Source organism: Colossoma macropomum, unplaced genomic scaffold (genome assembly GCF_904425465.1).
Source record: "Colossoma macropomum unplaced genomic scaffold, Colossoma_macropomum, whole genome shotgun sequence".
NCBI classification, from domain to species: Eukaryota; Metazoa; Chordata; class Actinopteri; order Characiformes; family Serrasalmidae; genus Colossoma; species Colossoma macropomum.
Genome location: NW_023494793.1, coordinates 8,163,254 through 8,180,183, shown reverse-complemented (window position 1 = coordinate 8,180,183; position 16,930 = coordinate 8,163,254). Strand labels below are relative to the sequence as shown.

The 16,930-nt window shown below is 41.0% G+C and overlaps 2 protein-coding genes across 5 annotated transcripts in view; one reads left to right on the top strand and one right to left on the bottom strand.

The window, feature by feature from the left end:
• fancc (FA complementation group C) overlaps positions 1-4,338 on the top strand; it is a 32,825-nt gene extending 28,487 nt beyond the window's left edge. The window contains exons 13-15 of the mRNA XM_036578363.1: positions 384-558; positions 2,128-2,319; positions 3,446-4,338. Coding sequence (XP_036434256.1) covers positions 384-558; positions 2,128-2,319; positions 3,446-3,604 — 526 coding nt within the window. The 3' untranslated portion in view covers positions 3,605-4,338. The remainder of the gene's footprint in view (positions 1-383; positions 559-2,127; positions 2,320-3,445) is intronic.
• Positions 4,339-5,535: 1,197 nt separating this feature from the next.
• LOC118813169 (aminopeptidase O (putative)) overlaps positions 5,536-16,930 on the bottom strand; it is a 116,309-nt gene continuing 104,914 nt past the window's right edge. For all 4 annotated transcript variants that reach the window (XM_036578359.1, XM_036578362.1, XM_036578361.1 and 1 more), the window contains 3 exons: positions 14,333-14,419; positions 12,281-12,437; positions 5,536-6,454 (listed from right to left, as the gene is read on the bottom strand). In XM_036578359.1, coding sequence (XP_036434252.1) covers positions 12,297-12,437; positions 14,333-14,419 — 228 coding nt within the window. In that variant the 3' untranslated portion in view covers positions 5,536-6,454; positions 12,281-12,296. The remainder of the gene's footprint in view (positions 6,455-12,280; positions 12,438-14,332; positions 14,420-16,930) is intronic.

The window sequence follows — 16,930 nt, the reverse complement described above, 5'->3', positions numbered from 1 at the left end:
CTTCAGTGCCGTGCTGCCATCTGTCTATGTTATATTGTGAAATTATGTCAGTTGCATACAATGCTAACCATATTAAAGATGAAGTGATACAAATATATTGCTCATTACCAGTTTTATTGCAGTGCAGTGATATATGGATTGCGTGGGAAAGATTTGCTGGTGGAGAAGTGATGTAACTCCTCAGTGAGCGTGTCAGCTGCTCGTGTGTTGTAGCTGCTGAATGGGGTAAAGGGGTCGAGGGTTGGAGGAATGGCGCGAAGGGCAGAAATATGAGCATTCTCATTCTCTGGAGACTCTCTAGCCTGAGCAGCTGTGTAATGTCTGGTTTCTCTCAAATCTCTCCATCTTTCACGTGTTCATCTCCCATGTGTTGTGTGTTGCAGGCAGAGCAGGGCTGTGTTTGAGGCTTGGTTCTTGCTAGTGCAATGTGGGCACTGGGTGGATGCAGCTGCTGAGCTGCTGGTCTCTGTAGGATCTGAGGAATCGGAGCCTCTTCTTTTCCTCTTGACGTTCTACAATCACCCTACCAACAGAGGGCACCAGAGGGCTCAGCAGACTGTAAGATATTCAGCAGTGCAAGTTCAAGGATCCATCCAAGCTTTAATAACCTTTATCTTGATTCTATACTAAACAATAATACCTCATTTACCTCATTTAATAATACATCGTTTGATTTAAAAAAAACGTGGTGATGATGCTTGCTAACATACATCAAATCGAAGAAACCAACAAATTGGATGCGCAATCAACCGAGAAAGAGCCAAATAATGGCTGCGGTGGTCGATCCCAGTAACAAACTCACCAAAAGACATCCACAATAGTTGGTATAATAAAACTCACCAATAATAAAACTTATCAAAAGACACTAACAATAGGTAAAGGGGAGCCCACACCTCTGAGTGCACTTGAATATAGTTAAGCTATGTCAAACTAAAGTGAAAATGCCAGTGATCATCAGGGCAAAAGAGTAAAAGTAATAGCAAACGATCTCCATAGGCCTATATAATGCCATGCTGGTACAATAAGTCAGATGATCTGGAAGCAAAAGAAATCTATGCCAGTCAATACTCAGAAAATTCAAATAATATAAATGCATGGTAATAACAACACAGTACATCATAGCAAGCCGCTGCCTTGTAGGCGCTGACGCTCAACTGAATATTTTCCTCCTGCGAGTAGCACCTCACTACCTCCCTTTCTGCTTTGTTTTGTACTGTGGGACAATAGTGTCCATGAACACCATACAGAGGACCAACTTGCTGATTTCAGATGTGCTGCAGTGCACTCAAATTTGGCACTCACGAATATACTACGTAGTATATACTCAAAAACATGTTAAAATCAGTATATTAGAATACAGCATTGCACACAACATTAACATATTACATTGGTTCCCAGACCTGGGGCCTGCTTCAGGAAGCATATTCAACTATATCCCTATTTGGATGGGATTAGTTTTACTTGGGGAGGTGAGGCGGTGCTAGTTTACCACAAGACGTCTGTAATGTTTATGACCAACTCAGACGGGATAACAAATCTTGGTATAAATGACAAAGTGTCATCCAGAAGGTTCTATAAATGCTGACAACCGTTTCTGAGACTGAGTATTCTCACTAAACATAACATTATAACGACTTTTTTCTTCTTTCTTTTTCTTCTCCCTTATTTTTCTCCTCTTTCTTGCTGTTGGTGGGGTTTAGGGGCCAGGGGAAGTGTTTGTGCAAACATATTAAAAAATCTATAAAAAACATTTGAATATTAATAATAATGACAGAGTGATCCATCCTCATTTGAATCTAGGGTTAGATCAAACTAAGCCTGAAGTGAACTGGATAGGCAAGATCCCCTGTTTCATTAGACAGGGCCTTGGTTCTTAGAGTAGCCTAACCTTTGGTGTACATTTTAGAGTTTTCCTGCTTTGACACACCCACTTTAGCTCAGGAGGGGCATGATAATTAGCTGATTAGCTGGATCAGGTGTGATGGGAGAAGGGACAATAGCAAAAGATAGTAGAAAGTAGAAAGTGCTCTAGGAGCCAGGTTGATAACCACTGCTATATTTAAACATAGCCAAGCCAAATGGAAAATGACTGATAACTAATTATATTCTTTATATTCTTCATCTTAGACTGTGGCAAGAGAGGCTTGGAGTCATTTGAGGATCCTCTTCTCCACTTATACTGCTCCTTCTGAGCAACTGTCTCCTGTGAATGAGCTCCTCTCCTCCACTGTTTCAACAAACCTCATGCTCCTTCTTCTGCTTAACTTTGCCATCTTTTCTCAAGCATCTATCAGCAGTGTCAGTGAAGTCATACAGAAGGTAAGATTCTGCCTACAGTACATTTGGTGGAGTTAGGTGTGAGAATTCACAACTATTCTAAGTGCCAGGTGTTGAGGGAAGGATGCAGTAATTATGGATATACATATTTTCCATTGCCAAATGTAGAAACTGACACTAGAGCTATCTGGATTTGCATTACAGAGAAATATATCATTTATTTGTAGAGGGTTACAATGAATAAAATGCAGATATTTGAGCACAGTAGTAACTGGCGTCATCTAGGCATTCTACTCATCCAAAGGAAAGTAAAATACGTCATCAGATATTGGTCTGAACTTTCATTTAATTCTGAACGTCTACTCAATGTCAATCATTTTCTTAAGCAATTATCTGCCAGTGCCAATATGATTCTGATGTCATCAAGGATCCTTTCAAAGCAGTATTATATTGCAGTTAAATGGTGATATGTCTTATAGTGTATTAAATTGCATTGGTGATTGACCTGCATTATTTTGATCAAAGTTAATTAATGTTTGCTGGATTCATTAAAAAACCGACCGAAGCTCATCTGGGACTGTAACTGGTCAGCATGCTCACAGCAAATAGTAAAAAACCAGCATTGTACTTGATTAGAGGGCTCGTTTGCATATTGCAGCCTGTCAGTATTACAAAAGCTGTTATTGCAGTAATAACAGATGACATATTGTGCATTGTCCCTTAGTCATTAGCAGTATATTTGGGAGATGTATTGTTTAACACTGTGAACTGTGTAAACCACACTAGAGCAAAACTAGGCAGAGGCCAGTGAAGCTGTCATCAGCACCCGCTCCTCATTTTTACTGTATAGGAGTTTCAGGGCTATGTAGAGAGCAACATGCCACAGTGTGCTCCCAGCTTTTTACAGCCACATGTGAAATTGAGACTGGTTCAGTTCTATCCCAACACGGAACAAAGTTTACAACCTCCAGCTTTTTCCCACTGCATGTGGCTCCCTCTGATCCAGGGATGTGACAGTGGCTGTTGCTTTAGGTTTTTCTAAATTGCCTGTAAAATGTTGCAGCTCATTGAGTACCATGCATAAATGAAAAGACTGGCATGCAGTAAGGGCCAGGTAGCCTTAAGCTGTCTTTGTGTGGGTGTGTGTGTGGCCTGATGATGCTGGCAGGTGCTGAATGAGGCTGGTATCAGGCGTAGAGCGGCGTGGATGCTGTCCTCCATGCAGCACAGACTAAACAGACCAGGCTCACTGGACGCCAGAGTTCACTGCAGGCTGAGGACGCTTCAGGACAGCATTGGGCCAGCCCACGCTCCAGGCTGCACATAAACACTCAAACGTGCCCAAACCCCAGCACTCGGTAAGCTGTTTATTAGGACAAGGATTCCTGGCATGGTTCAGTTCCACACTCAAAGACTGGCCTGCTGGAAATGACATTTATATGCTAAGCCCAGCTGCTGTTTTTATTTTCAAAGTAGTGGAACATATGGGGTGATATATCATGCCAAATAAAAGGAAAACGTGTATATATGGAAACCTGTGGTAAAGAACTCTGAATAGTAGACTTTTTTTTAACCACTCATTTATTTTTTTTATTATGCTCAAAATGTTCCAGTGTACAGATTATTCATATACAGTTCACCCAATTTATTGAATGCATATGAGTTGCTGTTATGCAAGTAGATACAGTTTCTGCCAGATAGATCATTTATGTGCATTGTAGGCATGCAGATTTTGCTCATCATTGGTTAGTGATTAATCGTTGACCCATCAAAATGTACAATGGTTAGTTCTGGTGCTGAAATCTGATTGGCTGGGCCCTGTTTTAAAGACATTAATGCATCAAGATATTAAGAAGTGTTTCTTGCGTGGGCTGTGGAACACAGTACTGATTGGTGGGGTCAGGCTTAAGCAGGTATATGCAGTAAATGGCCCCAAAACTTATATGTTTATGAGTACACAAACAAAAAACTTATAAGTTGCCAAAATGCTGAAAGTTCTGTATTCTAAAATTGTAATGTTATATTTTCTGCTCATTACTAGCCCCAGTTCAAAGGAACACAAATGCCGTTAGTAGGGCTAACTTTGTTTCAATGTCCTTCAGTCGCTCTCAAAGGCCACCGCTGTCCATCACGTCTTTCTCTATAATTTTACACACCCATGTGTGATTTCCTCACATCGCTGCGATCACACTTTCCGTCAGAGAACATGGAAAAAATAGTCTTAATGTTTGGGCATGTTTGCTTTCGATATAATGCATCGGTTTAGTTGTGCTCTCATCTTGAAAAGTGGTCCCAAACACCACTATTTTTAGCTTCATTTTTTTCAGAAGATCTGTCCAGAAGACCTATTTACCTGTTGTGCCCTCATGCATACAATTTTGAAACAGTCAACTTGAATGATGAACCCACCTATTCAAGTAGGAACTTTTGTTAATTGGAAATGAAATAAAATTTTTTGTTTTACCAATAGAGTTTGTTGAACAGTTGCTTATTTGTCAGTTAATTGGTTACTAATTTACATCCCTATTACATTCGTTGTTGAGTGTCAGAATTCATGTGGGTGGTCCTATGTCCTATTTGCACTATGCAGTATGCAGCACGACAGGACACCAGAATGACAATACTGCAAAAATATTGTATAAAATAACCGCAAGTTGTCATTCTAAAACAAGAGGGAGTATCAATATGTTTTTTTTCTTTCTTTTAAATCATCTGACTTCACTGGATGATAATACAAATAATAATAATCACATATTGGGCCAGTATGGACTCCATAGTTTTTGTGGCCTGGTTACACTAACATGGGAAATCATCCTGTGATAGGAGTCCAGCGATGACATTTCAGGCCATCAGCAGACAATTCAATGCAACACTGACTTCCATCTGTACAAAATAAATCACAAAAGGGCTTTGTGCACTGCTGACAGGCTTGATTGTGAATCTGTTTTTATAAAATACAGATATGCAAACTCAGAACCTCTTCCAGTGTAAGAAGTGTCCTTGAACATTGTCTAATAATATATTTCCTAACATACAGTCGTGCCTAAATCTAATTGATTTATCCAGGTATTTATGTCTCCATCATCAGTGCTCTCCCCCCGTCTGCCTCATTTTCCCAGCATGACCTCTTCCTCTTTCCTTTCATTCTATTCCAGCCTTTCTCTACCTCAGGCCCACTGCTCAGATTCAGAGTTTCAGATCCTGAGTTTCTTGTATGTTTCTATAATGATACCCAAGTCCAACTCAATGCAGTCAGTCTCCTGAGACAATTTAATTAACTTTATTTGTGTAGCACCTTGCATATGGGTTCCGTGATCGCTCAGTGTTTCACATAAAACACAATCAACATTAAAATTAAATAAAATAATGACAAAATAAGCAATCAAATTCAGCAAAATAAAAGACTTCACAATGTATATAATCAGAGCAGTAACACACAAGAATGGGAAAAGTCCTATAAAAAAAAGTGAAATGTAAAATGCTGCACAGCAGTTTAAAATACACTAACTTATATTTAGTGTTGCACTGTAAGTGCAGCTACATAACACATTGTTACAGCACCTTTACAGTTGTAATAAAAGCAACATACAAATATCACCCCCACCCCCACCCCCACCCCCAGAACATCCAAAGACAGCATGAAATACCAAAAACTGACCCCTTCGATGTGTCTGTAATGGTCATATCTGCAGGACAGTATTAGTGGTGCAGAGATACCATGTTTCGCATCAAAATAAAAGTCATCATGCCATGTTTTCAACACAAACAGCTTCCATTTATCTGATTCTGCTGTAGCTCAGACTAGGAGAAGGAGACTACACAGTTTTCTCCCCTCGAGCCCTGGAACAGTCTATGCTGTACTTTGTTACTTTACCAGCTGCTTTCAATAGAATGGATTATAAAGCATTAAGCTGCACCATTCGCATTTTTAAACTTTTTTAAACAAAAGTTGGTGGGGGAAAAATGCATACTTTGTCATGTTTCAAAATTGACTGATTTTCAAAAATGCCTTTAAACAAAGCGAAACTGTCTCCTTAGTCTCATGTGCATAAAGTACATTTCTTCTTTGAGACGAAAATAGATGTTAATAGTCGTGACTTCAAGTATCCGTGCGTTTGTGTGGATTCCCTGGAGTTGATTCCACACGTAAGACTGAAGAGGAGCCTGATCTTGGACCCTGCACAAGAGAGACAAGACAGGCGATGGATATGTGTGTCAACTAAATATAAATGAGAAGAGCATGAAGAATTTTCCTTTTACCCCAGATGTGATCATCAGCCTACACTTATTTGGTATCCTAAGTTTGCTGTAGTTTGCACTGGAGCTATGAGGTTAATTAGCTAACAAGCAATGAAAGCTAATAACCACCATTTAGTATTGGTTACCACACATGATGCAACTTGTGGTTTAGAAGAAAACTTTAGACCCACATAATTTCTTACATACTACACTTAGGGTAAGTGGGGATAACCAACACAGCATTTCAAAGTCTGTGCAGTGGAACAGTTTTGTGATGGAAGAAAACAGTAAGGAAGAAAATGAGCCACCGTATACCATGAATACATCAGCATGCTGGTAGCAGGGTGCTGCTCCCTGTGGCTGTGGGTTTGGGGGTCTGTGGACCAGACTCCTGTTCCTGCTGAACTGAGCCAGCGTTTCTGTAGTACTGTAATCAGCTCAGTAGGCACGGGAGGCCAGGTCCATCTGGCTCTCAGCTCTGTCCTAACACTGCCCCTGTGAGACGTGCACCCGGGCAATCAGCGCCAGGCTGCTGCAGCCTCAGCAGAGCCGTCGGACGGGCCTAATTCACTTCCACTGAAGGTGCTTAGCACTTCATTTCCCATGGAATATCACTTAATGATATTTTAAATACGGCCTGTGCAACTAATTCCATTTGTGCTAGCCTTTGATGGTAATGCATCTTTAAACAGTTTCTAAATATAGTCATTTATGGCCCTGCTTCTGCCCGACTTCATATTTAACTCCTACATCTGTCATGGCTTAGGAGACAGTGCGCTGGCAGAAAGGGCCGTTATCCGTCCACTAACTCGACGTGTTTCCTGTCTCCACTGCCGGCTTTCTCTATTTTAACCACCCAGGCTAAAAGTAGCCCTGTATTTTTTTTTTTAAAGGCCAGCAACGCAGATGTTTTCATCTGTCTGCGGCTGCACGTATCCGACTTTATAAACCACCTGTCTTGAGCGTTTCTCAGAATTCCAGCGGCGCTTCCTGTGCACACTGCCCCAGCAGCAAGACGGCGCAGAACTATTTAGCTTTTCACGTGGTGGAGGTAGTAAATCTTGCTGAGGAGTAGGAGGAAGAAAACGAAGAGGAGGAGGAGGAGGAGGAGGAAGACTCCTGGGCTCCAGCTTCTCACTCCATGGACACCATTAGCTCGGTCTGTTTCTCTTCAGCCCTCATGAGGGTCTTCTCAAGTGTCTCAAAGCTGCTTGTCATCTGTCCCGCCAAACACAGCCCTCACTTCATTTTACAGTTTGTTATATCCTACGCTCGGTGAATGGAACCACCCAATCAGCTCATCATGGAGGCGACTGCTTTAAACTGTACTGGAAATGTAAGAAGTTTCTTGTCACTGTAATAGCCCAGTGAAGCGAGTTCGCACTAGGGCCGTCACAGATACACAACCGGGGAAAAGAAAATAGAAAAAAGTTCTACGTAATGTAAAGATTCTATACCAGCTAATGATGCACTGTACATGTAAGCCAAGAACTATGCAGGAATCAAGGAGATGCAATGTTTTATTTCAACAGTGACAATATTTCAAATTCTTCTTCTGGCCTGTCTTACAGTAAGAAACAGTCTGTTCTATGCATAAAAGCTTCCTTTTTCTGAAAAAGTGTTCTGGAATTTATGAAAAACTGTGCATGGGTTGATATTGTTTAGTTAAAGTCCTTTTTTGCTTGGTGTTTTTCAAAAATTCAGATTACTCAGTCATCAAAATAATCAGTAGATTACTCAATTACTAATAATGACAGTCCTAAATTGCATAGTGATATATAGGAAACTTTTAAGTTGTAAAAGAAATTGAGATCAAGAAATTGAGAAGAGCGATGTCCAACGTAGGAACTGAGGGAATCAGGACAGTGAAATGGGAATGGTGTTAAAACTTCCACACTCCCTTTCTTGTGTCCCCTCCAGAGTAATTTCTCTCACACTCATGCTCCCTCTTAAATGGCAATGAGTCCTTCCTCACGTCAGAGGATTAATTATAAACACTTCACATCCTTCTCCACAGGACGAGAAAACAACCCTACTCTTTTGCTGTAACTCTCCCTCTGTTTCTCCGTTTTTAGTCATGCTCTCATCAAGTGCAGAACTTAGCCACTGTGAACAAAGAGCTCAATCACTGTTCACCAATCAGCTAAGCTCTGCACCTGGCCTGAGAGATTCTTCTCCACACTCTGTGTGTGTGTGTGCGCGCGCATGTGCGTGTTCATTCACCCACGTTGCTCATCCGCTGGAACAAAAAAAAATAAATACACTTTCCTCCTCTGCATTTTCTACTCTCCTTCCTCAAGCCCCTCTGCCTCCCCCGGACCGTCATGTCTTCTTTTATTTTTATTTCCCTGAGCCGCGCAGCGATGGTTCCTCCGGTTGCCATGGCAGCCGTCCGGGCGGTGGGTTGTGTGGTAATCCCTGGCAATGTGATTTTTATCTTAAGTCACAAATCAGCACGCCAGGAACCCACACAGCCCCCGAGATGAAAGGAGAAACCTGCAGGTCTGCGGATCCTCGCGCTCTCCTGCCATTGGCCACGCTCGGCTGAGCCGCGGCTATGTCCCTCATTAGCCCTGTCAGGAGGCACTGCAGAGGCCTCAGACTCCCCCAGGCCTTATAGGGGAGCAGAGAGAGAGAAACCCACCCACAGGCACAACACCCCTCACACACTGCAATTCCACCAGCCTTACTCAACTTCAGGCTCTAATGCTGATGGTAATCAGCAGGTAGGGTGTAAAGTAACAGCATGGGAGATATCCTCTGAGTTCCAACACACTAATTGAAGAATGTTAAGTTACGACGAGTTTGGTGAAATCAGTGATCAAATCAGTGCAATTTTCACCTTAACCCAAAAGCAGCTAATTTACAGTACTGTGCCTTTCTTTATTTAATTTCCAGTGAAAATGGCCATTCAGTGCCAAGATATTTGTTTTTAGAGTCAGGAAAAAAACAGAAAGCATATATTAACAGAAAATTACACCAAAGCATCAACAACTAAATACTGAAAAATCTGATGTGTCCACTACGCATTTATTACATCTTTCATTCTTTTCAGGAGACTTGCTTTCAGTTTTTTTTTTTCAAGAAATCTTCAGGAATATTGTAAATAAGTTTTATTTTCTGCTTCTCACAATCCAAATTCAGTGATGTTGAGGTCTGGAGTTGACAGTACATTGTTCTGAGAACACCAGCAGAATCAGGAGTTTTGTATATTTCCTTTTTTCAGTAAAGTCTTCTTGACAGCTACACATCCTCACACTCTTCTCACAGTGAAATAGTGTCTTCTCACAGTGGAAGCATGGGCAGAAACATCTGTAGATGTATTGAGATCTGAAGCAACAGTGGAGCTTGATTTTCTCCTCTCTCTCAAAAAAAAAAGTATATCTGATGGGGACCGTCTTTGTGGTCTACCAGGTCTTGCATGGTGTCAAAAGTCCAATTTTCTCTATATCTTTTTCTAAAAGGTGGAAACTTGCTTTCCATGTGCAAGTGGATTATCTTATATCTAATCTCCTAAGAAATATCACTTGAAAAATAAATAACTAGTAATTTGTGGCCATTTAGACTAGAAATTAAATAAATAAAGAACAGTGTTTTTTATACAGTACTGTAGTTTTAGCCAAGTCATATTTGCATCTTTAGTTCTGTACTGGAGGTACAAGGCTAATGTGGCTACTGTAGCTAACAAGTAACAAGAGCATAATGCATGCGTAAATCATCACACATTAGCCTCAAACCACGTGAAGTTGATAAGCAAGTCTATTTGAGCCTATGTGGTTTCTAACACTGTATGACATACTGTTATCTATGAACATGGATAAAAGATTAAGCAGCCATAAAAGGCATTTTCAGCCATCTTGAAGCTTACGTTTTGTCCATACTTTTATTTCCTGGTTTGAGGTAAGTTTGTAATGATTTAGACATGCAGTTTGCAACATGCTAATTAGTGGTGGCTTCCATTACCTGTTAGCTACATTAGCCTCACGGCTCGAGTGTAAAACTAGAGACAAACCTCAGATACCAGTCATATTTTGGTTGATCAACTACATTTGGGGTAAAGAAAAAATTATTATTATTTTTTTTGGTCGAACAATTCCTTTAAGACGCTAAGGCTCCATTCACACGTGGCACAGATTCTTAAGCCTCACTGTTTCAGCTGAGCGTACAGAACATTGGCTTCCCACCAGTAGAAGCCTTTCATATTGAAAACGCTCTGGTGAAAACAGGAAACGGTCTGTTTCCAGTTCTCAGCTCGTGATCTGCTAACATAACCCCCCCCCAATTAATCACACTTAATAGAGGCTGCAATTCTACGTGATTTATTTTGCAGAACACTTTTGGGACAACAGGTGTCATCCGGTATCATCAGCCGCCATCTCCCACGTCGCAGAGGATGCTCAGGCTGAAGGCGCCTCCCAAGCAAATTAACGACAACAGCCAGACGTCTGCCGACAAAGACAAACGGGCTGCCTGACAAAGCAAACGTTGCGGCAGAGGAGCAAGACGCCGGATGGCCGTTGTGAGCGCCGTGATTTATTTGAGCTGCAGCCGGCACGAACCCCAGTGGCCTGGAAAAAGCTGCTCCTCTCTCTCATCCTCAAACACATAAAGCTGTCTTGTTGGCGGATGAAAGCGCAGGCGGCTTCAACGGAAAAGGTTTGGTGGGAGACAGCTAATGGATTTATCTAGCTGCCCAGCAGGGCCCATAAGTCCTCCGTACCAGAACCTGACAAGTATTTAGCAGCTCCTGCAGCCCAGGTCCAATGCGGTTAAACAGGATAATATCGATGCGTGAAGGCATGGAGAGATAGGCTGCTTCAAAGGGAGACGTTTTCACTCCCTTTCCGCCCACGGCTCAGAAGGAAGCAACAAATAAAAAAGGTGGCAGTGAGGAGACTGGGAGTTCCTTCCATAGGCAGGACAAATGAAAAAGTCATGGTAAAAGGGTGCATGTCGAGTTGCTGAGAACTATGAGTGGGGTTCTCAACTCTGGCCTTGGAGGGCCAGTGTCCAGCGCACTTTTCTCAATCACACTTGATTCAATTAATCAGTTAATTACAGGTTTAGTAAGTGTCAAAGCAGAGAAATGACTAAACTGTGCTGGACCCCTGATATACTGTCCCCCTAAGCTCTGTGTAGTGAGGAATAGAGAGAAGAAAAACTCACAGATCCTTTTTTTCATGCCCCAGATCTGTTTGAGCAAGGCATTCAGAAATTCCTCCTCCTACAAACAGATCTTACCAGGCCTTTTTGGAAGAGCATGGAAGAGTCCGGCAGTAGCTGGGAGGGGAACGAGGGATTATGGTGGCCAAGGCACTGTGAGTGGACTCTCGCCTCAGCCCAAAATGTGAAATATAACAATGGCCCAATTTAAGTTCAAAGCACAAAGGGCACACTTCAGTACGCTGTGTTTTCCTTTCATTGATTATTTGTTTTCAGAATGATTTAAAAGAATAGTGCTTGACGGGAATTTCCCTTTTACAGGAAATTAAACTTGGGTCGAGAATTGGGTACAAAAACACATGTGCCCTGCCTTAAAGACTTGTTGACATTGTAAGGTGAGATGAAATGACGTAACTGGATTGTCCCTTTTCTTTTCAACAAATATGATCTCATACAATTGTTTGTGTTCTCAAACTTAGCTTATTTTCAAGTTTAGAACAAGGCAGCTGGTACTGGCAATGGACTGAGAGTTGAAAGGTCAGGCAACAAAAACATTGGTAGGAAACGAGTAAAAGTGTTGATGTTGAAAAATGAGCACTACCTTGTCTCTTCCTGGATTAGAGGATCATTTCCTCCACCACGCTGCGTGCTGATTGGTCCATATCGTCTTTGATGGCTGACAAGCAGCGCCGAGCTAAAGCCTGCTGACGCCTGTCTTCCTGAAGCATCAACTCACCATACAGGTACACACCCATCGCCTACACACATGTATAAGGAACACCACCAGAAGCAGCATGATTAGAAATTTTGTAGTCCAGTCATTATGGTTTGTGTCTTAAAGTGATAGTTTGGGGGAAAAATCGAATTTACACCTCAAATGTATTTGATCAGCCAAGACATGTTTGGTGTCCAAAGTTTGCTTCTTTAGTTTTCCACTGGAGCTACAAAGCTAATGTAGATAGCAATAGCAAGTAACGGAAGGAAGGATGTAGATGATTAAATAACCGTTAACCAGCAGATAAACAATTGTTTCAATAACACTATCTGTTAAAAACAAAAAAAATCATTTGTTTTCATTTCCAAATAACAACAGTTTCTATTTGAATAAGTGAGTTTGTCATTCAAGTTGAGGAACATTTCAAATTGGACGCATGTAGATGCAGTAGGCGACTAGTTCTGCTAGATAGACCTACTAAAAAAAAATAAACACACAGCTAAAATAAATGTGGGACCACATTTTAGAAAATTATGGCAGTACGATGATGTACCACATCAAACGCAAACATCTGCAAGTGATAAGTGTATTTCATCCACGTTCTCCAAGAGAAACAATGGTGGAAATCACACATGGGTGTGGAAAATTATAGCGAGAGAGTTCGAGTTGGGCAGCAATGGCCTTCAACAGGGAGCTTCTTTTGTAATGAGTGGTAAATATAACTTTAAATTTAGAATATACAACTTTAGGAAGCTCACTGTTGTACATTACAGTCAATTCAACTTTTTAATTTTTGGTTATATAATCACATTACAGTTACGAGTCCCTCAGTTTAAACAAAACCAAGTTCTTACATAGCAGATGTTTACTATGGACTTGGGCCTCTACTTCATATACACACTGATGCCTGGCCACACCTATCAGTACTATATTCTGCTGCCCATACAGGGAACACTTTTAGTATTGCACATTAACACAGATTTCAGTTTGTGTGTGCGCTCTTCAGTGTGCATACAACTATGGCTTTAAATGAGGCTCAGCCCATCAGATTTCAGAACTGGAACCACTTCTGTCAGCCAGAAACAGAAAGCTGAAGCTGCAGTGGGGACAGTTAAAGACTGGAAAAACATAGCCTGGTCTGAGGAATCTTGATTTGAGATGGTAGGGTCAGAATTTGGTGCCAATGGCAATATAAACCCAACCTGTCTTGTGTCAACAGTCCAGGCTGGTGAAGGTGGTGTAATGATGTGGGGAATGTTTTCTTGGCACACTTTGGGCCCGTTAATATTAATCAGCCTCCCCTGAATGCAACAGCCTCCAACCTTCTGACATCTTGTGGAATCTATGCCACGAAGAATTGAGGCTGTTTTGAGAGCACAGGAAGGCCCTAGTCAGTATTAGTACAGTGTTCCTAATGAAGTGCATAAAGAGTGTACACCTCACCAGTTAGCACTGTGCAAACTGCTTAATCATGCACTAGCCTCAAACTTGTGGATAAAATTATGGACAAATTTTAGGCTTCTGTTAGCGTTACCATTACCATTTTTAGCTAGGCGTCATACTTTGTCCACCTTCATCAATAACAATACATACAATGTCAGACATCACATCAGCACATCTATTTGAGATTATTTAACAATCTGACTTGCTTTGAGGAAAGTGTGAACATTTAGGCATGCAGTTTGAAAAATGCTAGTTTGTATGGTATCCACTTCTATTACTTACTAGCTTTAGCACCAGAGGAAAACTATTAAGCAAACTTCAGTTGTCTTGGCTAGTCTAACTTGGGTAATGAAAAACTGTAAATTTGTATTTGTTTATTTTTTTTTAAGTGTGGTTGAAACTGTAGTATGAAAGCGTTTCTTTAAAAAAAAATCTCTTGTTGAGCATTAGATCATTAGATCAACAGGTGCAGCATGTGAGTACTGTTTATTGTACCTGGTCATGAATGAGGAAGTGCTCCACGTCTCTATATGCAGCTGTGTATTTATGCTTGACCACCAGCTCACACCAACGATGCTTCACCTACAGAGAGAGAAAGAGAGACAGAGAGAAACAGTAAACACTAGCAGCAAAGCATTCACACAATAAGGTCCAGTTTATGAGGGACACAAAACTCATAAGATCACAGGATCACGTGTGTGTGCTGGTCAGTTTAAATGGCCACTCTCTGGCACTGTGTGCTTGTGTGTGTCTTTAGTGTATGAAAGAGAGCTCTGTTAGCAGTGCTGCACAGAGAGATCACAGACTGGCACTGTCTCTCTTTCTCCCGCTCTCTCTCCTCATTCTCATTCCTATTCTCTCTCACTCTCTCGTCTCACTACTGTCCCCAGCAGTCCACTCGCTGACCTCACACAACACTCACCACACACACACCACCACCTGACCTGCTACCTCTCACATTCCACACTGGAGCTGTTTTTCTTTTTTTTCCTCCTCCTCCTCTTCAACATGTCTCCTTACACACTCACTTCTCTGATCACGGCTGGCGAGAGATGAAAGCAGAAGCAGAAAATTACAAAACTGCCTCGTGTTATCTCTGCTTTCTTTTCCCCTCTACTGGGCCACAAAAGACATGAACTGAAATCGTTTAACTAAGGGCGTATTTGCATATGCCCATTTGATCTGTTTCTTGGGACACTGATCTACTCCAGTAGACAAATGAGAGAAACAAATAAGTCCTGGCCCAGAAACGTCCCAGCTGCCAGGAATTATAGCAGACAGTACTCTGATGTGATTGTGAACTGAGTCTACGGGGAATGGGACAAATTGGGAAATCAATCAGTTTTGGTAGGAGCTTTTTTAAAAGCATTCATGTTATACCTGGGTTGAAAAGGAGAAAAGATTTGTACTTTAGGGCTTAGTAAAGCATTTATAATATATATGTAGCTTGCTTATAAGACATATCTAGGCAATATCTACACAGCTGTAGCCAGTAAAGACATAAATGCTCATAAATGCTTAGTTAGAATTTAAGTATGCTTATAAATGCCTAAAGAGTGAATTAAGTATGTGTTGTTAATGTGTTATTAACACCCTAAACACATTATTCCTTAGAGGGCTGTCACTTTACCACCTATTTACATTATATACTCATTTGAATGCACTTATGCAATTAATTCCATCATGCATTCCATTTGATTGACATGTACATTCATTTTTCATTTGATTTACATTATGCATTGCCTTTGACAGGTTTAAGTCTATGCTTCTGATTATTTTTGGTTTGTTTTAATTTCATAAAATACAAAAAAAATGTTCCCCTGTAAATCAAGACTGTATGCAATGCAAAGACTCTTTCAAATTCAAACCATAATGTTTCCTTTTACTTACAAACATAAGTTTGGTATCTATTGAAAGTTTAGAAACTGCACTTTTGTCAGAATTTCTCTGCTTGTTTCAAAGAGCTGTGAGTGAGAAAAGATTCAGTAAAATTCCATTCCAAATGCAGCAGCATTGCGGTGGATGAGATACAGGTTGGGGAAACCTTCCCACTGATGAGCCTTTGGAGAGTTCAGCACTGCAGGATCGAGCATTTGGTGTGGGAGATGTCAACAGAGACTTTCTGTCCCACCTGTTCTGTCCTGTGCTGGTGCTGAGGTACTGCTGAACTGCTGATAACCCTGCTTCCTGTCTATGAGTGCTTTACCTCCACACTAAAGCAAATAAACATTACCCTTCTGGAGGCCAGCCAAGTTCCTCATCCTTCTACACCATCTCTCTCTCCTCCTCTCATTCACTCCACTCCTTCATCTTGCTGCTGACTTTCTCAGTTGACAAAACAGTGACTGTGTTGGTAAAATGTTCTCTGTGTATTATGGAAGCAAATTAAACATTATCAGACAAGGACTATGAACATGAATATTAACCCTTAGAAACAGTAGTTATGGATTTACCCACAGCTCATTGAAACAAGTGAAGAAATTCTGTGGAATGTGCAGATTCTAAACTTTCAATCAATACAACTGTTCATAAGTATGTACTGTTAACACTTAGCACTAGTAAGGCTACATAATGCCTGCATAAGCCTCTCATGACAACTGATATATGTATCTACATGAATATTTAAGGTTTATTCCAACAAGCATTAGTAATCATAAAGGCTGCTTTTGTTAGTTTGGCATCATTTCACCTCAGTAACTGACACTCGCAGATTCAGACCTGTTATTACGGAACATAAATCAAATGTAAATCAATTTGTAATTAATTATGTAACTACAATAAATAATCACAATGTAAATCATATGTATAGCAAAATGACAATAACTCTGGGTTAACTTAAAGCCCATTACATGATCTTTTCTTGTTATTTCTTGCTCTTCTTTATTCAGACCCCCCTCTCGTTCTCTTTTTCTCTCTCTCTGTCTCTCTCACTTGCACTCTGTGTATGTGTGGGGGGTGGATTAATTAAGTCAGTGGTTGGGGGGAGTGATGAGGTCAGGAGAGTGTGATGGAGCCTGAAGGTGACAGGTGGAGTTTAATGATTAATGGCCCGAGAGAGTGCGAGAGACGTGTCCATGAGAGAGAGAGAGAGAG